This window comes from Zingiber officinale, chromosome 8B (genome assembly GCF_018446385.1).
Source record: "Zingiber officinale cultivar Zhangliang chromosome 8B, Zo_v1.1, whole genome shotgun sequence".
NCBI lineage: Eukaryota > Viridiplantae > Streptophyta > Magnoliopsida > Zingiberales > Zingiberaceae > Zingiber > Zingiber officinale.
In genome coordinates, this window is record NC_056001.1 from 24,989,618 (window position 1) to 25,013,069 (window position 23,452).

A 23,452-nucleotide genomic window follows, 5' to 3' on the forward strand; every position below is an offset into this window, starting at 1 on the left:
TTAAAATTATAGAAAGAAATATCTTATTCACAATCTGCGTGACTAGCTTTATAAACAGTCAAAGAAAGGGAAATTTCCTCGAGCTGAACACGCGAACCGAGACGAGGGAGGGATTCGACGGTACTGAAGAACGACGAAAGTCACATTTTAGTCAGACCCCACATCTACCCCTCTTCTTATCAAGAACTCCTTGGCTTCTACAGTGTCCTGGATTCAAAAGAAATTTAAGTACTCACGCTTTCGTATCGAACATAATGTCAAAAAAGGCAGCAAGAATTGAAGCTATAGTTACATTCACCTAAATTCTAAAAGAGTTTGTATATGTCAAAAAAATGGTAATCTATCAAGATTCAAAACTGGTATTAAAGGCTTGGTAATTTCGGTAAAGAGAACTTTGCAAAAGGGCTAAAGTATGAAACATATCTAACTTGATTTCAGAGATCCAAACATGAATGAATAACCCACATAGAACATAGTAAAAGGTAGGAGTTGATTAGTTTTTTGGCAAATACCTTAAAATTTGCTAGTTCACCAGCAGAATACATATATACATACAGATGAAGATATCATGAACCAATTTTTTTAAAATCAATTTTGTGCTATTTTAATGGTAAATGTAGACTAAGCGCTTGTCTTATTCAAAGTTATCTAATGATAGCTTATTACTCAACAATAGTTCATCAACACCAAAATTTGTTCTAAGAATAAGCCACAGGCCAGAAGAGTTGGCACGCTTATCCTATTAATTAAGCTCGATCATCTCTATTCATATCCAAAATTTCCTAGCCAGGGTTGGAATACTCTTTCATTTAAACAGGGGGAGCTCTCCACCTTGGAGCACTGAAATATAATTTTGCTATGCTTTTCTCTCACACACAAAAGCAGATTTGCTACTATTTTTCTGGGGACTGGAACAAGGTTTCCACTCTTTAGATGCTAGAAGGGGGCTTCGTCCTGGTGATACCTTTGGGTGTAGAACTGGATTACCCTACCTCAAAGCACTACAAAAAATAATAATTTTACCGACGGTATTTCCGACGGAATTTTAATTCCGTTGAAAACCCTTGATTTTACCGATGGAATTAATAATTCTGTCGGAAAATCCTGATTTTACCGACGGAAGAGTAATTTTGGTAACCCCAGGATTTTACCGACGGAATTATTAATTCCGTTGATAAAATCAGGGTTTTCCGACGGAATTAAAATTCTGTCGGTAATGTCCCTTAAGAAAACCTACCGATTCGCTAATTCCCTCACGCGCGGTGGTTGACTCTTATCCGTTGTCCCCGATCCCGATCGCATGTATGACTAATTTTCTCCTTCTTTTCGACTCTTCTCCGTTTTTTTCCAGTGGTCGTATGCGCCCGCTTGCATCCGCCAGCGGCCGCTAGCAGTTGTGCCGGCCGTCGTCGGCCGCTAGCTAGCTTCTGGCGACTGTGTCGGTCGTTGTCGACCGCTAGCTGGCTGCTGGCGGCTGTGTCGGCCGCCAGAAGCTAGCGGCTGTGTCGGCGGCCAGAAGCTAGCGGCTATGCCCGTTCGTCGTTGGCTTGATCCAGCTGTGCCGCCTGCCGGGAAGTTGTGCTTGTTGCCATGAGCAACTTGTCATTTATTGTCATAATTTTTTAGCCAAATTATTTTTATTTTGTAAACAGGTAGCATTTGCTGCTCTTCTCCGGTTGACCTACACATCTTCAAGTAAAATTTACTAAATTATACTATATGTTATTTAACATGGTACAATTTAGAAATATGTTACGTTAGTATGTTAATCTATAACAGAATATAGTCGGTTTGTTTGTTTTGTGTTTGTATGTTAGTCTATGCTAATTTCTAATTTTCAATAAATTAGTTTTAGGTGAAAATGTCTATGAACAAACCTTGGAGTACAATCAATTAGAAAAAAGGATTTATCAGAGATGATTTTATTGCTGAAGTTGAACAGTTTGTGAACTTTGCTAAAAGTCATCCAGAATGTATGAATGGTGTCGAGTTACGATGTCTATGCAATCATAAAAAATATCAAAATAGAGTTTTCCGTGATGAGGATACTGTAAAAATGCATATATGTAGAAATGATTTTGTGTCAAATTACTATAATTGGTACTGTCACGGAGAGCCTTATTTATATGAACTAATTGGACCTTCTAGTGGTTCGTCATCTGGGACAACTGTTACCGCTTTTGAAGCATCAACTAATATTGATATTGCAATGCAATCAATGGTTTATGATGCGATGAATGTTGCAGCTGATTATTCCAATACAGATGAAACACTAACACCTGAATATCATCAACTATATGAAATGTTAAAGGCTAGTGAAAGAGAAGTGTGGAAAGACATTCCCTTTGGTCATTTTCAATTATCAGCTACTACAAGGTTATTGAATATGAAAGCAGATCATTGTTCAGAAAGATATTACGATGATATTTGTCAGTTGATGTCAGAATTACTTCCTGCTGATAACATAATGACTGATAGTTTTTATAGTATAAAAAAATTGGTCAGAGATTTAGGTTTACCTGCAGAGAAGATTGATTGTTGTATAAATAACTGCATGATATTTTGGAATGAAGACAATGATCTGCGTAAATACAAAATCTGTACACACCCTCGTTATAAGCATGGTACTCGCATACCAAGGCAGAAGAAGAAAAAAAATACTTGGAAAGTGATGTATTATTTCCCGTTAACTGCTAGACTTCAACGTTTGTATGTATCTGCTGCTATAGCTTGTCATATGACATGACATTTGCTCTCAGGCCAAAGTGACATTTGATCGTTTGAGGAATCCAGTAGGTTGTGCTAGTTCCTCTTCTTCTAGTGAGATGCAATGTTTAAGGCGTGAAAATCAAGAACTGCGTACTCAACTGAAATCAATGGATCAGAGGATGACTGATATGGATCAGTGGAGAGCTGATGAGGAGAAGAAGAGAGCTGAACGTGACAAGAGTAATGAAGATCTCATGGCCCAAATGCGGGCGATCATGGCTTCTTTCACCCAGGCATCACATGGTTCTGAGTCACAAGAGACTCAAGATCCATCAGACGGTGATGATTAGCTTTTTTGAGGTTTGTTCAACTACACTTTAGTTTTTTATTTATCATATAGAACGTGAGCTAATATATTTATTCTGTTTTAATATTATAACATGTTTATTTCTAAATATTTTATTACTATATGTTTCAAGAGTCACGTTCGGTCCTATTTACATATTGGCTCTTCACTACATCATTTGCTCATTTTTGTTCAGGTATCATTTCATATAAAATTTGTTATACATATATATGTAAACTGTTTATTTATACATCAAAATGATCATTTTGTATTTGACTTTCTACAGGATTTTCTTTATTATTTAGCGTTCTTGTATTATTTGGAGTACATTCTAGTGCGGTATGTATTCTGTAAACTTGACTTTAGATATGAATATTTGCATATATATATTCTGTAGATTTGGTTAGCCATGGATTGTAGATTTAGATATGGTATGTGCGAGAGTTTGGAGGCCTCCAGATCACCTCTCGGTCGGGATTCCAGACTCTCTCCCCGGTATGAGTTATAAGTGAGCATGCTGTCACGCCTCCAGACTCTCGCCCCAGTGCAAGTTATAAGTGAGCATGCTCTCGTGCCTTCAGACTCTCGTCCCAGTGCGAGTTATAAGTGAGCATGCTCTCACGCCTCCAGACTCTTGCCTCAGCGCGAATTATAAGTGAACATGCTCTCACGACCAACGACCTCTCGGTCGGGATTCCAGACTCTTGCCCCAGCGTGAGTTATAAGTGAGCTTGCTCTCACGACCAACGACCTCTCGGTCAAGATTCCAGACTCTCGCCCTAGCGCGAGTTATAAGTGAGCATGCTCTCACCCCCAACGACCTCTCGGTCGGCGCTTATTGCTCACTCACCGCTCTGCTCAGCACTCATCACATTCCACTCGCCACTCTGCCCGGCACTCATCGTTCGCAACTCACTCACCGCTCTGCCTGGCACTCACCATTCGCGTCCCAATAGCAGCTCTGCCCGGCACTCATCGCTCTTGCGTCACTTACCACTTTGCCCGAAACTCGTCCCTCGCGTCTCACTCATCGCTTTGCCTCGCATTTGCTGCTCCTTCGGTACTCGCTTTTCTCCTTTCTTGGCATTCGCATAACCATTTGATTGTTCTGCTCCCGTTCGCACTCCATCCACGGGATCCGATCGTGTTCACGCCCGATCCACAGGCTTTGCTCTCGGTCGCTTTCAGTCTCTCAGGATCTGCGCCCAACTCGTCTCACAGAGCCTTTGCTCCCATACATGCTCGATCCACGGGCTCTGCTCCCATTCTCATTTAGTCTCAGGTTCCATGTTTATCCAGCACACATGTTTCGCGCCCACTTGGCATTCTTTCGATCACCCGGTTGGGCTTCTCTTAGTCGACCGATCAGTATCGCTTGGCTATCTGCTTGGTCGTTCGCTTTGTATCAGTCGGCATTTTTCTCGATCACGCTCACGACTTTGCTTGTCCACCATTCTCTCTATTGTCCGGTTGTGATTTATTGTCGCTTGGTCGACATTTTCTCGATCGTGCACTCAACATCGCTTGCTCATTCTCATTCTGTCCGAATGGCACTATCTCTGTTTCTCAGTCGATATTTCCTTAGTCACGCGCTTGACACCGTTCGCCTTCGATTCTATAGGCTTTACGCCGGCTCCGTATACAGGATTTGCTCTTGCTTAGCTCTCGGGTTTTACTCGCATTTGCCATCGACCTCGTGCTTGTGCCCGACATTGTTGTTCGTCACCCAATCAGCACTTGTCGTACTCATCACTCGGCTCACTGGTTTCATGCCCACTTGGCTCATAGCCTTTGATCTTGGGTGCCTTTGATTTCATGAAGCTACGCTTCCGCTTAGTTTTCAGGTTCCAAGCCCCTCTTGACATCGTGCGTCATCCTCCCAATTGCCCGGTCGACATTTTTTCGGTCGCGCCCTCGAAACCCCTTGCTCGTCGTCGTTCCACCCACTCGGCATTTTCTCTATTGTTTGGTCGACATTTTTTTGGTCACCTGATCGCGATTTACTGTCGCTCGGTCGACATTTTCTCGGTTGCGTGTTTGATATCGCTCGCCCATCATCTTTCGACCCGTTCGACATTTTTCCAACTACCTGGTCAGCATTTTTCGATCGCCGGGTCTGGATTATTCGATTGCTTGGTCACGATTTATTGTCGCTCGGTCGACATTTTCTCGGTCGTGGGTTTGATACCACTCACCCATCATTTTTTGACCCGTTCGACATTTTTATGACTGCTTGGTCAACATTTTTCGATTGTCATGTCGCCATTATTTGATTGCCCGGTCGTGATTTACTGTCCTTCGGTCAACATTTTCTCGATCGTGCGTTTGATACCACTCGCCCAACGTCTTTCGACCCACTAAACATTTTTCGATTGCTAGGTCAGGATATTTTGATTGCCAGGTCAACATTATTCGATTGTCTGGTCACGATTTACCGTCGCTCGGTCGGTATTTTTCTTGGTTTCGATTTACTGTCGCTCAGTCGACATTTTTTCAGTTGTGCCCTCGGAACCCTTTACTCGTCATCTTTCGATTCGCTCGATATTTTCTCTATGGCCTGGTCGACACTCACCTCATTCATCGCTCCCACCTCCTTTTGTCGTTCTACCTGGCGCTCATCGTCCGCACCTCACTCGTTGCTCTGCTAGGTGCTTGTTGTTCGTCACTATTCGTTTGATGTTATACGGCAAGTCCAACGATCGGGCTCTGCATTCAGAACGGATTTCACTTTTCATTTGGCTGGGTCTAGTCAGTCAGACTCGCACCTCCTTCGACTAGACTTGAAGGGGAGACTTGTGATACGAATATGGATATAGGGCAAAAGGGGAATTAAGAGGAGAGGGAGGGGCATTTTTGTCCTTTCACTGTGTAGAGTTTTAAGGTGAGGAAGGGGGGGATTTCCTGCTTCGTGGGTGCACCACGCCACCACCTCTACTCCCTATTTCGTCGCCACCCTCGAGCGATAGCCGCCAGCGACGACCTCCTCCTCCTTCTTCCTTCTCCTCCTCATGTTGTCGCTGCCTCACGCATGCTGTGTGACCCAGTCACGGACTCCGCCACTACTCCCTCTCGCGACGCAGCATTCACATCCTCTACTCGAACGTCGTCTCCCTCCCCCTTCTAGGATTCGTAGCTACCTGCCAGTAGCCTTCCCTCCTCCGCCTGCAATTGGACAGTGTTGGCACAGTGCTGCCGTAGCAGACTCGTCCATCTCGCAGCCCCCTTTGCCGCTAGCCTCCTTGTGTCGGCTCGTTGTTGTGGCTGTGTTCCAACCTTTGCATCGATTTGACATTTATGTCTTCGAGCCACTATTATTATCTGGTTGGGGAGTCATTATTGTGTGTTGTGTCTCGGCATTCACGTTGCTATTGCATTCCACACTATGTGCTTTGTGTCTAGCCTTCGTGTTGTAGTCATATCCCGGTCTTCGTGCAGTTTTGTATTTCGGCCTGTGTGCCTATATTTTACCCGGCCTACGTGCCGATGTATTATCCTGGCTTGCGCACCGATGTCATAACTCGGACTGCGTGTCGAGGTCGCATCAGGTTTTGTGTCACCGCGTTCAGCTCCTTGTCGTTAGATCCAGCTCTTCATCCAGCTCAACGACATCTGTTCTTCCAGCCCACAATAACTCGAGCAACGTCCCATCCGAAGGTGCCCCCCTGGGCCAAGGTACGTTTTCCGTACTCGTCCCTCATTTATCTCATTATTATATTATTAGTCTGTTACTCATATATTCGTTGGATCTGTCTTAATCCTCGGGGTACCAAGGACCGGGGCAACTCGATCACTGGCTGCAGGTAGCATTAACCAGAGGACTTTTGATGACTTGGTCAACATAAAAGTCATCTCAGCACACCTCCCTCCGGGACGTCGCGACTCGGTCAACATTTCATCCACCTCACCCGGCAGTCCATCTGACTCAGTTTCCGGACAGGATCAAATAACATGTTATTACTTAAGTTTCTTGTTTTGGCTTTATTTGTGTGATTCTAAAACATTCCACCACCACTCGTGGCATTCATTTCTTTGTTGAATATGTGGATTGAAAATATGTAGAAATTCTAAATATTGATCCATTTTTGTAAATTCCCAAGAAATGAGCTTCCTTTTTTGTTCCTTGTCTACAGCTGGAGAGGAATTATGATTCACTGTTGGAGGTCAGCATATTCCTTTTGGTGCATCACCATAGGTAAGTTTATTTTTCCTTTCTTTGATAGTTATGGTATGCTTCCTTAAATTATCTTCCATCATCTCTAGTGGAAATATTGGTGCTATATATCTAGCATTCACTTCTTTCTAACATGCTCCTTGCACATCTCTATTTCTCTCAATAAATTACAAAGTTTTATCGCAATTTCACCCAAATATGTTTCCATGACTTACAAATTCTTATGATTTTTGTAGGATATCTAGACTGAACTTGAACCTCCTTGTGGAATCTATCAAAAACAAGTGAACTATTCTACCGTTTAAATATATTTTTCTTGTGCTTTATTCTGGACTCCTGAGTACTACTTTATAGGGACTAGTGTTTGAAAAAGATTTTAATTCTTAACTACTTTGCTGAATAAATTATTTAAATTGCTCAAACTCAAAGTGAATATATTTGTGACAGGTCTTTCTGATGTTCTCTTCGTTCTTCTGTATTCGTTGATATTGAAAATAAGGATTATGGAAATAAGTTGACTAGACTTACACTTCTTTATTATTTTTAAGTTTAGTGTCAGAATTTTGTGTTACACTACCTTATTTATCTCTTTGCATTCTTTGTATTACATTACTTTATTTATCTTTTTGCATTCTTGAGTTAAATTTTTCTTAGTTGTCAGTGTTCTTTTGTTAAAAATTCAAGTGATTATTTTTTGTAGACACCTCTTACATTCTAAATGAAATTGATTACAAATAGAATTATTATTCTTGGATAATTTAATAGTGTAGGAATGGAAAAAAAAACTTTATATCAATAGTTTTAGAATTGATGCTTCATTCTTATTTCTACATTAGAATGGTAGGAATTTATGCGTAAATAAAAAGAAACAATCATCCTAGATAAAAAAAATCTTATTTCCTTATCCTATTTCTAAAAATCAAATTTTATAAATTAAAATAATTATTACTTGAATTAGTGAAAGGATAAAATTAAGATATAATTAATAGTTTCGCCCAAGCCTTTAAACAACGAGAACAGCTCTAAATCTCATTCACAATGAAATCTGTATTCACCTTTTTCTCGTTTCTATTCAAATTTCTAACACGAGCAAGGGTGATTTAGCTTCTGTTTATAAAACACTTTTTGTAATGTTTCATTCGTGAACCCAAATGGATCCTCTCTTGAAGAATCGTTTATATATCTTTGCTTGTGCATTAAAATTACTTTAAAAAATTCATAAATTATAATTCTAAACATGAAATAGAGATAAGTCATGTGGTCCCTTGGCACACACGCACGCCACCATGCGAAGAGTAGGCTGTGACATGCATCTTCAAATAGATGGATGTCCTGGCTCTACTAATCGGCCAGTAGATAAATTTGAGCAGAACAAGTATACCACGGAGAGGTCTCCAACTTCATCAGTAGTTCGAACTCCATGGACATTCAAAAACACCCAACGTGAAATTCGAATCTTCACTTTATAAGAAAGAGCTCCGCCGTTTTACCACCGCACCGTATCTGAGGGGGATGAATCTCTGTGGCCTCGTGATCTGCAGGCCAAATACCTGGTCCTGATGATAGCTAGAGCTTTCAAGGTTGGACATATCTACAGCAGTAGTGAGTGAGTAAATTGGAAGAGCAGCCAGAACAGGTGAAGCAATAAAGTGCCTCTCTGATCTCTCTCGTGGCTCCCTCTCCCTCTCCCATTAATGCAATGCAAGCGGGACGGGTTCGGTGTTAAGTGGTTCAAATGCTGCAGCGCAAACTGGCTGAAATTCATCGCCTGCCCTGCCATTTCTCTCTCTCTCTCTTGGCTTCGAGTCCTGCAACGCACAGCCAATCAACTTGATTTCCTTCATGCAAATAGATAACTAACCTACTTAAACAATTGTTGCCTGTAAATAGAACAAGGCAACCACTTTCCATAGGATTCTCGTTCCCTAAACCACCTCACCTCTCTTTCACAAGGCATAAGCTAGCTTTTATGCTTTGCCCAAGTTTTAAAAGCAACTGTGTGTGTGTCTGTGTGTGTGAGAGAGAGAGAGTGAAACAGAGAGCTTGCTTAATGGGGAAGAAGCATGGCGGCTTGGGTTTGCTCTTCTTCAAGCTCAGGGACGACTCACCAAAGTCTCTTCCTCCGCGCCTATCTCCCCCCTCTGCCTATTCTTCTGACCCCGACTCCTGTTTCGACTGCCCCTGGCCGGAGGAGTTAGACGTCGGCGAGAAGGAGGTGCTGCGCATGCGTTCGGACCGGCTCTTCTTCGACCTGGGCGGCGACAGCAGCTCGATCATGGAGGAGGCGATGCCGACGGCCACTGATGAGGAGGAGAAAGAGGAGGAATCGCCGTTCGAGGACAGCGTAGCTGTGGCGGTGGAGTCGGAGAACCCGTACGGCGACTTCCGGAGGTCGATGGAGGAAATGGTGGCGGCGCAGGGCCTCGGCGCCGGCGACTGGGAGAGGCTGGAGGAGCTGCTGTGTTGGTACCTGAGGGTGAACGGGAGGAATACGCATGGGTTCATAGTTGGAGCCTTTCTGGATTTGCTTGCGGCCATTGCCGCTTCCTCCTCTGCTTCCTCTTCTTCTTCTTCCTCTTCTTCTTCATCATCATCATCATCTTCTTCTTCCTCCTCCTCTGCTTCTAATTCTTTCAAGGTTGAAGAATCAACAGAGGAGGAAACCAATGAGCCAAATTAATTAACGATCGGCATATCTACAAGTTAATTTCTGAGTTAATCATTTTGTACATCGCTAGATTGTCTCTTTAATTTCCTCTCAGATTTCGATGTCGTTGGCTTGCAGTTCCTCTCGTTCAGTTAGATCAACGAGAACGCAAAACGATAATTATCTTGTGAATGAAAGTTATGAAAAGTACCTCGGGCTGGTAATTATTCAAATGTTAAGGCACCGAATGACAAAATACTATAACATCCAAATAGACAGTTTGGCCCTTGCAATTAAATTAATTTTAGGACCAGTTCAGTTTGAATGAATTTGAAATTTCAGTTTGAATTGGAAACTTCCTGCGTGTGTTTATTATGCTCTTTTTAAATTTGAATATAGTTGAATTTTAATAATTACATCAAATTTTTTTAAGTGTATAAAAGGAGATTTAGATATATTTTTTTACCTCTAGTTTCATACAAAACACTACCAATACTTTTGAGGAGCTAAAAAACTTCTATATTGTTTCGGATTTTAAAATACAATTAGTTTACATGGATATTATGATAGAATTATGATATCTATCATATTTAAGTTGGTTCTACTAGCTCGTAGTCGATAATCAATAATAATTAGGGTTAGGGTGACCTAGACAAGACATTCGATTCCTCTTGTCCCAAAAGCTAGACTAACTATTCCATGAACAAGATAAAAATGACAATATCTAAATTAACTCCTCTCGAGGAAGGACATTTTAATTTGGCTACTCGTGTGCCTAGCTAAACTCTTCTTGAACCTATTAAAAAAAAAGAAAGGAAAATATACTTGTTTAATCTAAGCTACTATATTAAGGAGCTCGATCAATGTTCATATTTAATCCATTTGAATAAAGGTATTTCAACTATTTTTTATCTTCAAACATTAACAAATTTGATTATTAATTATTCATACAATTGAATTTTTTTTTTTGGAGAAAATCTTGCATGCAGCAACTTGTGACTTGATCAATAGTTGTATATTATCCTTCAACAAAAAGCAAAAAAAAAAAAAAAAAAAAAAAGAGTTATCTAATTGAATGCAGTAAGTTTACCAGATCATACCTTGTTGCATGAAACAATAATATTTTTGTAAAAAAAATAAGAGATAATATTAGTTGAAAGTGGTTGGGAAAACCTAACTCACAGGTTTCAAGTGTCCACATTTAGTTTGCATTAAATTCATGTAGTGGGATAATTTAAACATATGTAGCAGGGCTACCAAATGCCAATTTAAAATAGTTTGTAATTATCCATCTTTAAACTTAATTAATAGGCAAAGCATAATACAAATTATGTATACATGGATGATATTTCATGTATTATTTTACCTCAAAATCTGCACCTTTAATCAACAAAATTGTCTTATTTCATGAATATTATGGGAGAAAAGTTGTAAGTTTATTTTCTCCTTTACATTCAAACTCAAGATTGTAAGTTAGAGCTCGATCCAACTTAAAATGCAAAGATATAAGCATAATTCAAGAATCCTTAATTCCAAATGTGAGAGCGATCTGCGATCGTGTAGATGGTAGACTTAGATATATAACAATTTTATCAAAAATATTCACTTAAGCACTTCACAAATGGAGTGATTTTTTTTATCAATATTGATCATATCTGTAACTCTTAATTTTTGGAAAATAAATTAAAAAAAATCATTTTAGTCTCTTAAATGACTTATTTAAACAAGGAAGCACTGCATATACACGCACTATTCTTCTCTACACCTTCTACTGAAGATTTTATAAAAAAAAAAAACAAGAAGTACATATAACATATATACAGAAAAATCAGTAACCCTAATTTTTACATGTAAACAAGGAGGCTTCACGTAAAATTAGTTTTCATTTAAGATGAAAATAAAAGGATGAAATTCCTCATAACAGTGATCCAAACATAACTTATATTTTAAAAAGACTATATATATATATATATATATATATATGCCAACCAACATGACAGGATATCTATGACTGCATTTGTCACTTCTCTATGCAAAATAAGAAAATCTTGTTGGATTCTCAGGATCCAAGAGACTGCTTTCACTAAATTCTCAAAGGCACGAATGAGACAACATAAAGAGAATAATATTTTTTTTTGTATTTTAGTTCAAATAATGGACACAAATTTTTTGTAATATTTCCAAATAAAACACTGAAAATTATTTAACAAGAAGAAAAAAAACAAATTAAGAAACAAAATATGACAATGGAGGAATTTTTGAACACCATGGTGTGGATATTAAATTTGTAGCTACTTATGCCAAAAGTTTAAAACTAATTAATGAAGATGATTACTTCTTAAGAAGTAAGAATTCTAAAACTACAACAATTATAATAAATGAAGGAATGTCTTTAGTAAACGTACATATTTTTTTATAATGAATATGTACTTTATTCAAAGCATTTTGAGTTTTCATGTCCAATCAAAATTCAAATTCAAAATGTAATAACATCGAATTAAAGCACTTAAATGTTACATCGCTTAAATTAATTTCTAAAAAAAAAAGACATTAAAAAAAAGAAAAAAAAAAAGACATTAATAAATCGCATTGAAAGAAAGCTACGAAGTGTTTTGTTTAGATTGAGATCCTATCACCACCCGTGTAGTTACCGCTAGGCCTTGGTATCCACGTGTCACTAGGTGGGAGCAAGATCTCGACTTTCGTTTTCTTTTCTCAGGTCACTTGCGGGGAGAGTCACCGGCGAGGTTGGGGTTTCCCGAAGGCAGACTCAGGCGGCGGCGGCGGCGGCGGCGAGGCAATCGAGAAGATATCGCTCCATAACTCGACGAAGGCGCGGAGGATGAGGTGGTGGTGGCGGGGTGCGTTGAGGGCGAGGAAGCGGTGGAGGAGGTCGCGCAGGTCGTCCCACGCGTAAATCTCCATCTCCACGATCATCTGCAGCATCGAGTCCCGGAAATCCACGTACGGGTTCGACGAGTTCTTCACCACCGCCGTGCTCCCCTCCGCCACACTCTTCTTCCTGCCCCTGGCCGACTTCTCGGACCAGTAGGACGGCGGAGAGGGGGAGGAAGTGACGGCCGTGGTGGTGGTGGTACCAGTTGTTTCAGATAGCGAAGCAGTGACGGAAGGCGGAAAAGGGCTGGGGCTTTTCTGCGGCAAGGATTTTGGCGCCGAATAGAGGAAAGGAAGGAGCTTTGGGCGCCGGCAGCTGCATCCGACATCGACCGACACCGTCTGCCGGAGCACGAACTTCCTCCGCGACGAAGGCATGAAGAAAACAAAAAGGTGGGATTTTTAAGTGGAAGGGGTCATTCTGTACAGGAAAAGAGAGGCTGTTGGAGCTTAAAAAGCGATTGGGATAAAGCTCAGGTGTTTCCATGGAAATGGAGGTGTTTGAAATTGATGGAGGAAAAACTGGATTGGATTAAGCATGGTCTAGCTGAGCAGTATACAAAGTTGTGAAAGAAAGGAAAAGTCAGATTTAAGAGTGCATAGCACTGACCTTAAACAAGTGGCCATGTGAACCAATCAATGCTGCCTTCCCTGTGCATTCACTTCATGAGCGTCTCCATGGATGGAAAATTAGTGTTCATGTGATGTGAGCTAATTACAACTTGATCTGCTGCAATTTCATGAAAGATCTTCCCTTGATATCTGAGCTAATTACCAATGAGAAGAGTCAACAGAATGCAGAGTCACTGCAAGCAAATGCCTACTTAAAGGTAATCCACCAGAAGAACGGAAGCTTTCATCCAACCCGTGCATATCTCTACGTTGTGCAGATAACACGAAGGGAGCCACCATAGCTTGGTTTATAACTCTGGGAAAGAATGTTTTTGAACCATGTTCTCATACGAGCAATCGTCCCAAATAAAGGACTCTGTTCGGTCACAAAGCAACAGCTGATACAGAGCACAAATATCTCCTCTAGCCGAAGAGGATCAATTTCAATTTGGATCAGTACATTCCAATAATTTCATGAGAATTATACTTTGTTCACCAGGCGAAATCTGAATGTACTGCAAGTAACCACCACAAATTACAAAGAGAAGTTAAATTCTGTTTGTGAGCAGCCCGAATTCCCATCTGCTAAATAACGAACTGGAAAAAAGAGGATGAAGAATTTCTGTCCTTTTGCCTTTCTAATTTGAAAATAGAAGTGGCATATTTTGTCCCCAAGCCTTTTACTTCTTTCGCTCATGTGTTTATAAAGTCAATGTTCTTACATTCTTTAATACTGATAAGCAGATCCAAGAATGACGTGACAGCTAAAGTCAAGATAACATGACGACCAAAGCTTCAAAAGGAGAACATCCCTTCACTAAACTTTGATTGATCGCCCAGTGCTAAGGTTCTTAGATCCAACCCGGCCGAGTCACAAGCTTTAAGTTGATTGAACCTAGTGACTTTAGTGTCTTAAAGGTGACCAACTCCTATAGTGCCCTAGGGATGGTCAGCTCTTAAACCCGACCGAGGTTAAGGATGGTCATCCTTATGTGCCAATCGGAATGACCACTCACTCCACAATAGACCAACCATAGATATGGTCAAGGGGAAAGCTAAACTCCTTACTTCGTACGAGTCTCCCTGTACACACCCATGTGATCTTAATTATTGGTCGTCCTAATGGGTTCCCATGTGGCAGTATGTTTGTGTATCCGTCCGTTATGAAGTCAGACAAGTTCATATGCCTCGGCCATATAGAAAGTTGGCCGGGCAGAATGCAACCCAGCTTAACATATTAACTGAACTGCTCAGACTATAGCTTCATTTCCCGGTTCAGCTCATTATAAGCCCGGTCGGATAAAAGGATGACTAGGCTTATAGCACTTGGCCTTATATTACTTTTCGGACGTATTTCCATTAAAATATAGGTTATCAGAGGAATTTCCAGAAAGCAAGGAGCATCATATTATTTCTCATACGGACTTCCAACATAATCAAGACACTATATTATTTTTCGAATTAATGTTTTAGGGATGCACAGAATATAATCAAGCAGTTTAATACCAAGACAAATATAAAGACGGTCAGACTTAAAGATCGGTCGAGATATACTCAACAGACAACAGTATGTCAGAATAACAAACTATATATCAGAGAATATTCTTCTGGACCTTCTTCAGGGACCCTCTTATCCCCCGTCAACCGACTATTTATAACAGCATATTTCTTCATCAACTTCAGCAATAACATAAGCTATAAACGACAAAAAAGGTATACATATGGATAAAAGGAAGATTCCTCGGTTAATTATTGTGCATTGCCTAACAAACTTTAATACACTTTGTCACACCTCATGATTGTGGAGGATCTAAGAAGTGGTATATAAAGTGGGAATCCTCTCCGTAGTGAAGGTATGTTCTCTGAACATCAGTAACTCCACTTTGAGACGCACGTTCCTTACTGTTCTTCATTTATCGGTCGCCGGGACACCCTTTGGTTTTTGGACGCTGACATTTTGTTGACTCGTTTCCGTGTGCGTAGGAGCAGAAGAAAGATTTTCCGTAGAGTAAAAGGCCTTCTATCAGTCAACCACCAATCCATCGTACCCAGCGCGTCATCTTTATAATTTTCAAACAGGATCAAATACTTTGATCATCAAGTCCTTTTTTGAAAATCTTCAGACCACTCCAATCTATTCTGAAGTTAGCTGGAGTGGGTATCAGATAGTTTGAGATAGATCCGTGAATTGCCTAACAAGCCATTCGGATGTGATTAATTCTTTTGTGGATGCCTTGATCGGGCGCACAAATTCCTTAATATTTGTTAAGCATAATCCGACTTGAGTTGACCTCCTCTCCTCTACGATGCCCGGTTCCCCGGAACAATCGACATTATGCATTGCCTTGATCTGTTTCTTGACATGCGAAAACAACATTGTACCTTGCCTTAATCTGCTTCATGACTGGCTAAAATTACATTGTGCTCTTACCTTGCCCCACTTACCCGTATCGTATCGTATCGCGATAATTTTCTCACTGTCACTCTCAATTATTACATTTTTAAATAGAATCCAGCTTGGAAATCGTTATAATGATCAGGTGGCTTTATGGCACAAGGATTTTCTGGCAAAATCATGTAAACTGTTTACATCCCGTATTCTCCTTCCTGAAAGAGGAAAAAAGAACAAATGGTAAAAGTTGTGTAGGACTATCATAAATGTAATTACTTACTACAATTTTACTATTACATCAATAAAAGATATATGCAAATCTTCTTCTTGTCTCTAGATTTTTCCATTAGTTTTCTATTAAACTCAGATAAATTTCACTTTGCTGCAGTGTTATAATAGCAAATGGCATCTAGTTCCGAAAGAGAGTACCACTTCCTTCCATGACAGTTTCATACTTCTAGTGTTTTAGGATTTAATAGAATAATCAACCTATGCCAATGTAGTGAAATTCCAAATTTTGGTTTACAATGTTGCTATTTAGTACCTGATGAAGCAGGCACAGGGTACTTACAGTTGCCAATAGTTGGCTAACATAGAAATGTCTTGAAAACAGAGAAATGCAAACATCTTAGAAGCTTTTCCTTAAGCATGATTAATCCTGAAACAATGATCCTTTGCTGATGATATTACAGCAAGAATCTGTGAAGCAAGCTTACAAGATAACAACCTGATTCACCAAGTATAATCCTACATTAAAATTGGCATATGAGAGAGACTGGAATTACCATGGTTTTGGCGATTGTTATTGAACCTTACCAACGAGACAAATTAGCATAACATGCACCTCAGATCTCTTGTCGACATCTTACTCAAATGATTCTTGAGCCATTGTTTCCTTTGATACTATGACCATTCATCAAAGATGACTTTGGATTCATCTATATGTTAAACATCCTAAATTTTAATCAAATCTACAGGGATAAATAAACACTAGAAACAGAATCAAACGCGGATCCGATCTGCTTCACTCTTCAAAGCAACCCAAGAAATCCCAACTTAACCAGCGCAACAACACGGAAACGCGAACAAAAGGGGATCATAACTACATTCAATTACTCACCCGCGAGCACACCCCGTCCGGTCCTCGAAGGATTCATTCGGAGTACAAATTTCAAAGGCTCGCGCCGTCTCGCGCGATTCGTATCTGATTCCTCTATAAAAGAATAACAAATCCAAGTGAGAAACAAGAACAGAAGCTCTATAGAAGAGAAGAAAAACCGAGAAGGGAAAAGCACACCCAATATGAGAGAGTGAGGGACGATGAAGTCAGAGTTGCCGCACGCTTTGATCGGAAGCGAGGAACGGAGGAGAAGATTTATGCTCTGTTTACCGGGAGCTGGAGGAGGAGTGGCCCATGAATTATGAAAGATCGGTGTAATTTTTATAATTGACATATGCTACATACGTTATATACTATAAGTATATAATTTAATTTTATTAGTTAAAAATACTACTTATATCTTTTTTATATATATACTAGTGATCGTGCACACCGTCGCGTGTGTAATATAATACATTAAAATTACATTGATCATTTATAATGAAATTATATTAAAGTATTTTAGCATTAAAATACTAAAGTAGAATCATTAAGGTACTTTTGAAAATCCGAATTATTTGGGTCTTTGAAAATTCTAATTATTTGGATTTTCGAGTGTCACCCTTACGACTTTCCTATGAAAAAAATTAATTTAATTTAATATTATACTTATCTTAGTAAAAAAAACTAAGAAAAATATATTTTTTAACATTGTTGGCCTAAAATATTTATAAAAGTTTCTTTGATCATAATATTGTCAATTCTAAGATGTGAGACTAAAGAGAACTATATTTTTTTATTCAACCAGAGAAAATTAATGATGAGAAAAATTCATAATAATATGCCGCAACTGAGTCTCGAACTCTAGATCACTAATTGTTTCGCTTGTGGAATTACTAATAAATCTTGAAATTATTTTTAGTGTGAATAGAAAAAAGGATATTAACGTAAATTTATTTTAGGCTTCACCAAAGTTAGTTAGTAAAGGGGGGAGATTTTTAATAAAATAGTAAGATATGGTATAATTTTTTCTTAATGGTATAATTTTATGAATAAAAAAATATATATGTTATTTTTTTCATATCTTTTTATTTTCCATCTAATTTTGAGATGATCAGTTTTACTTTTAATATCACCGCTGATTGATTGTATTTTTCTTCCTTTTTAAAATTTAATGAAATAAACGATAGAAATTTTTTCAAAATTTTTTCCTTAATTTAACTTTTCGCTCGCCCAAGTACATACCATTAGGAAGGGAAGGGAAGGAAAATAAAAAGAAAGAGAGGGTATAAATAGTTCATTCGAGGAGTAAAGGAGGATAAAAGTTTCACCTCCTTCCCTCACTTCCTTCCCAACAAGGGTAAATGCAATCTACCTTTTACTTACCCTTACCTCATCTCCTCTCGTATATATATATATATATATATATGAGAATTGTTATGCTGCGGACTATTTCCTACGGATTGTTACTGATTTGCCATGTCATTTTCTTTTTAATCTTTTAAATGCAACTTTTTCTTCTTTTTTTTCTCTTCGTTCTCGCCGAAACAGTTGGTTCTGTGCTCACCGCGCCTCCTCGTGCGCCCGCTACACGCCCTGCCACCGGCCATCTGTGAGCCCGTTGGGGATAGCGTCCGGAATCCGGCCGCTATCACGACGTACTGGACGCGATCGTGTCAGATTCCGACGAGATCGCGGCCGGATTCCGGCGCGATCGTGGCCGGAATCTGGCGCGATCACGTCCAGTCGCGATCGCGTCCGGAATCCGACCGCGATCCCGCCCAGTCGTGATCGCGCCCGGAATCCGACCGCGATCCAGCCGGATTCCGACGCCATCGCGTCCAAACTATGGCATGAATCCGATCCATTTATTCTTGTCGCGGCCGGAATCAGGCGCCATCTCGGCCGGAATCCGGTCGCTGCCAGACCCCGCCGGTTCGCAGCAGGATTGCAACCGAAATTCGGCCGAAATCTGGCTACGATCCGACCACCATGCTAGCGACCGCGATCGTGGTCGAATTTCGGTCGGGATTCTTGCTGTCGGCGGGTGGCCGCTGGGTGGTCGACGGGTGGCGGGAGGCCGGAGGCCGGAGGCAGGGCGATCGATGGGTGGTGGCCGGCCGACCAGAGGCGAGGAGTGCTGGCACAATTGGCACACAGCAACGAGAATGACGATGGTAAAAAAAGAAAAAATAAATTAAATATCAAATTGCATGTGTGGGTTGCGGACAAGTCCGCATGTGCATGTCCGTATTTTAACAAAATCGTGTATATATATATATATATATATATATATATATATATATATATATATATATATATAGCTAGGTCAAGTTGAATATGAGGTAATTAGCCCAATTCTATAAAAAAATTTCATCGATCGTTAAGATAAATCAAAGTGGTAAAAGGTGAATATGTTCGCCCCCAGCATCCCCGCCAATCTGTCCCAGGGCCAACACGGAGGAGGTAAATCATGGACGACTACTAGCCTTTGGAATAGTGACTAGCACATAAAAGAGATATTTATTTCGAATTTATCAAAATTCGAATTTCAGACTTCACTGTTAAGATAAATCAAGAAATTACAAATGGAGACCTATCTTAACATTATCATATGCATTGTCTATTAAAGAGAAATTACAACGTAACACATGTTAATTTGGTTCCATTTGTTAGGAGATTTTATTATATAATATTTTATCATATTATTTTTGTTTAATAATGATAATATTATTATTAAAAGTAATATATAAATAAATAAAATTAAATAAAATTTTGATTTTTTATTATTATATTTTTTTTAATGATTTTATATACTTTAGATTAAACCTACTTAATTTATCTCAACTCTATTAAATTTATTTTAATATATTTAAGTTTTAAAGTTAAAAAAAATTATTCCGCATTGCTCCTCGCTTCTTCCATTTCCACTCCTGCTACCGCGGTCCAATGTCATTGTCCGTCGCTCACTACCTACCCCATTGTTGTCATCTCCGACCACCATGCTTATGTGTGTCGCGTCCTTCACAGTGTTTGCTACTGCCACCTCCGACACTATCCTGTTGCTGATCGTGCACAACTCTGCTCACGTTTGACGGCTCCGATCGTGCTCCGATTATTCTGAGGATAATTTCAAAAAAAATGCTTAATCTCCTAAATCAGAAAAATCTCGACAGCTTGTGGTTTCTCATTTAGATCGGATGCTAAGATGAATGATGTTAGTTGACATTTCAAAAGCGATAAAAATTTTAAAATCTAGAAAAATCTTAAATCAAACATGGTTATCAGAAATAACTATCAGTGAATAATCGAGATTATCCATGATAACTCTGAACCAACCACGCCTTAGTATTTGCATCAGTTTTCTTAAATATAAAATTTACCTATCTTAAGTTTTATATAAAAAATATTTGCATCATCTATTTTATCTACTCACTAAATTTAGATTTCATGAATAATACTTCTCTAAATTTAAGGAATAAAATTTATTATTAAATATTAAAATATTATTTAAGTTTGAAGAGAGGAAAAAATATAAAGGGAATGAATCTAATAATATATAGGGAGAAAAAGCAATAGAAGAAAATAAAAAAAATAAAGATAATTGAAATTTAAGAATAGGTAATATAGCGTCCAGTAAAAAATTATTTAAATTTAATAGAATTGATGATTTAAAGATATTATAAACAAATTAACATGAATAACTACCGGAGTTTGGAGAAGAAAGAGACCGCGGTGGAGAATTTATTAAGAGTTGCTATTTTGAAGCCGAATGCATACACGGCTAGTTAAAGAATATTGCTTGTGGGCCCTACACTCTTGGTGGCAAAAGCTTCGATTGATAGGTTCAGACGGCTGCGAGAGTGGCGGCTGTCTGGGCTCCTCGGGGTTAAGTTCTTCCACGTGTCATCGTCCGAATCGCCTCAATTTGCATAAACCGATATAGAATCGACGTCAACAGACTTAACCAGGTTAGGAGTCAAAATCATTTGAAACTGGTGTGGTTGACAGCGAGACCTGCAAGCGGGCAATAATATTAAAATATCTTTTATTTTTTCAAATTGTCAAAATACTCAGTGATTTTAAATAATATTTTTTAAAAAATATTTTTTAATTTTAGATAAAGAGTATTTTAATAATAAAGTTAAAAGTTTAGAGGAATTTCATTATTAATAAAATCTTAAAGATATTTTTTTAAAAGATATAAGACCAGAGTATGTTGACAATTACTCAGATGGTCGATCTATTTATATTTTAGGAAAATTTAACTTTATATTTGTATTCATTGTTTAACTGGCCACATAGAATTTATTATTTATATATTTAATGATCTATTTTATAGAGATTACATGATAACATACATGATTAAGACTAAGTTTAATGATTAAGAGTAAGTTTGATCGGATATAATGTAATTTAACTTGTAATGTAATTAAATTTAATATAATTTTAATTATATTACTACGATTGATAATGTAATGTATGTAATCTTTGATTATAAGGATAATTATATTTTGTTGTTTGGTGTCTATTATTTTTTATAAAGAATATATAATTCGTATTATTATAAAATGACAAAAATCATGCGACCTCTACTGACGGCCGCCGCATCTCTACCAGAGCTTGCGACAACCAGCGACCGCCACCATTGGCATCCTCCGCCGGCCGCCACCACTAACAACCGTCGATCGCCGTCGCCGACGACGACCGCCAACAACAACAGCGACGACTGTCAGCGGCGAAGGAGACGTCTGCCGACGGTGGCGGATAGCGGCCGACGGCGGCCGCTTGCGATGGGCGGCCGCGGTGGATTAGGGGTATATTCGACATTTAAATTTTGGTTAAACGGTGACCTCATAATGTAATCGAATTACATAGTATTTACTTTTAATACAGATTACGAAACTTCACTACCTTTTATAATCCAAATTACATTACATTATCAGCTTAAAATTAAATCAAACAAAATAATCAACCTTATAATGTAATCCTGATTACATTACAAGGCAGATTACACCCTACCAAAAGTAGTCTAAATGAATATAAATCTGAATGAAATTCGTGTGAATTAATAAGGAATTAGCGAATAATCTAATCCATTTTTTCCCCTTTAACATATAATCCAATACATTTTTTGTTGAGACCCGTTGGCCGGCTAGAGGAGGGGTGAATAGCAAATTCCTTCACAAAATCAAAAACAAACAAACCTTTCTCAGCTTATAACTTAAACAAACACTTGCATAAATAAAAGATAAATTGAAAACAGAGGCTCGGAGGATTTACTTGGTTACAACCGGAGAGGTTGTTAATACAAGTAAGTGAACGCACACTAAATATCTCCTTCAGGCGAAGAAGCCTCTTTATAGCAATGAAAGCTCAGAAAAGAAGAAGCTAAATGAAAACTGAAAACTGAAAACTGAAAACGTACAAGTGTTGTTACTCAAGATGCTTGTTCTTATTAACTTCTTGGACCAAGGCTATATTTATAGCCTTGGTCGGGGCGCTTTGAAGGGTTCCAGGCGCCTGAAAAGGGATAAAACTTTATCCCTTTCACAATGGATCACAATCAAACACGATCTGGATAATATCGCATTCTGGGCGCCCGGAAGGATTCCGGACGCCTAGACCTTTGCAATCAACCATGTTGACTTTTTCGGTTCGGGCCTTCTGCTCCGGTGCCGCTCGCCTCAGTCTGGATCTTCCGCTCCAGCTCCGCTCGCTTGTGTGATTTCGATCATCCAGAATAGGGCTCACTCGAACCCAACTTCCGGTCTTCTTCTCGAGCAAGATTTCGCTCCGGCTTCTCATACATCGGAATCGTCGCATGCTTTCTTCTCGTCCGCCAGCATACTCTTCCACAGCTTCGTCCCTCGGATGCATTGAGCCCGTCGGCTCTCTCCCGTGCCGACCTTCTCGCTAGCTACGTCTTTTGCTCCCCGAGTAATATTCCGCTCCAGCTTCTTGTTCCTCAGAAACATCACACGTTTCTTCTTGTCCGTCAGTGTACTCTTCTGCAGCATCTCGTCCCTCAGATGCACCGAGACCGTCGGTTCTCTCCCGTACTGTCATTCTCGCTAGTTGCGTCCTTTGCTCGACTTTTTGTGCTCCTAAGCTCTTGCACACTTAGACACAAGATTAAATATAACAGGACCTAACTTAATTTGTTTGATCACATTAAAACAATCTGGTGTAAGACCCCAAATTTCAATATTTGGAGTTCTAAAAATGCTTATAAATATTTAGAAATGCTATAGAAAAATTCTAGAGATTTTTAGAAATTTATAGAGTATTTTTATGTAATTTTTGGAGGTTGTTTGATATTTTTACCAAAAGAAAGAAGTTGTAAAAAATAAAGAGGTTAAGCCGAGGTTCGAACCGAAGACCTTCGGTTAAGCAAAGCTTTAAGCTAATTCGGCTGACCAGGAACCCAACAGGCGTTTTGTGATTAAATAGATAGCAAAATAAATTTAAGGGATAGTAGGGAACAGAAATACCCTAGATAAAAGGTTGCGGAAAAATGGCCGGGTCGAGGCTCGACCCGGAGACCTCCGACCCGATCCAAGCCTTAAGCGGATCCGGCC

At 39.3% G+C, this 23,452-nt stretch overlaps 3 protein-coding genes across 3 annotated transcripts; 1 reads left to right on the forward strand and 2 right to left on the reverse strand.

Moving 5' to 3' along the window:
- Positions 1-9,125: 9,125 nt before the first annotated feature.
- Positions 9,126-10,080, forward strand: LOC122016789 (transcription repressor OFP13-like). Its single transcript, XM_042574186.1, has one exon. The coding sequence runs from the start codon at positions 9,196-9,198 to the stop codon at positions 9,904-9,906; it is 711 nt and encodes a 236-aa protein (XP_042430120.1). The 5' UTR covers positions 9,126-9,195; the 3' UTR covers positions 9,907-10,080.
- A 2,266-nt stretch (positions 10,081-12,346) lies between these two features.
- LOC122016607 (transcription repressor OFP8-like) lies at positions 12,347-13,566 on the reverse strand. Its single transcript, XM_042573964.1, has one exon. It carries the CDS (start codon positions 13,144-13,146, stop codon positions 12,610-12,612), a length of 537 nt encoding a protein of 178 aa, XP_042429898.1. The 5' UTR covers positions 13,147-13,566; the 3' UTR covers positions 12,347-12,609.
- Positions 13,567-15,819: 2,253 nt separating this feature from the next.
- Positions 15,820-17,226, reverse strand: LOC122013606. Its single transcript, XM_042569860.1, has 3 exons — positions 17,070-17,226; positions 16,893-16,985; positions 15,820-15,987 (listed from the first exon to the last, which is right to left on the reverse strand). Exons 1-3 carry the CDS (start codon positions 17,224-17,226, stop codon positions 15,917-15,919), a joined length of 321 nt encoding a protein of 106 aa, XP_042425794.1. The 3' UTR covers positions 15,820-15,916.
- Positions 17,227-23,452: the final 6,226 nt, after the last annotated feature.

What these genes read in the sequence shown, in the direction of transcription:
- LOC122016789 (XM_042574186.1), top strand. Translation starts at nt 9,196, where the DNA reads ATGCTTTGCCCAAGTTTTAAAAGCAACTGTGTGTGTGTCTGTGTGTGT.
- LOC122016607 (XM_042573964.1), bottom strand. Translation starts at nt 13,146, where the DNA reads ATGCCTTCGTCGCGGAGGAAGTTCGTGCTCCGGCAGACGGTGTCGGTC.
- LOC122013606 (XM_042569860.1), bottom strand. Translation starts at nt 17,226, where the DNA reads ATGTCAATTATAAAAATTACACCGATCTTTCATAATTCATGGGCCACT. An exon ending in CCCTCACTCTCTCATATTGG is followed by an intron (nt 16,986 to 17,069) that starts GTGTGCTTTTCC and finishes ATTCTTTTATAG; the next exon opens with AGGAATCAGATACGAATCGC. An exon ending in CGGACGGGGTGTGCTCGCGG is followed by an intron (nt 15,988 to 16,892) that starts GTGAGTAATTGA and finishes TTCCTCTTTCAG; the next exon opens with GAAGGAGAATACGGGATGTA.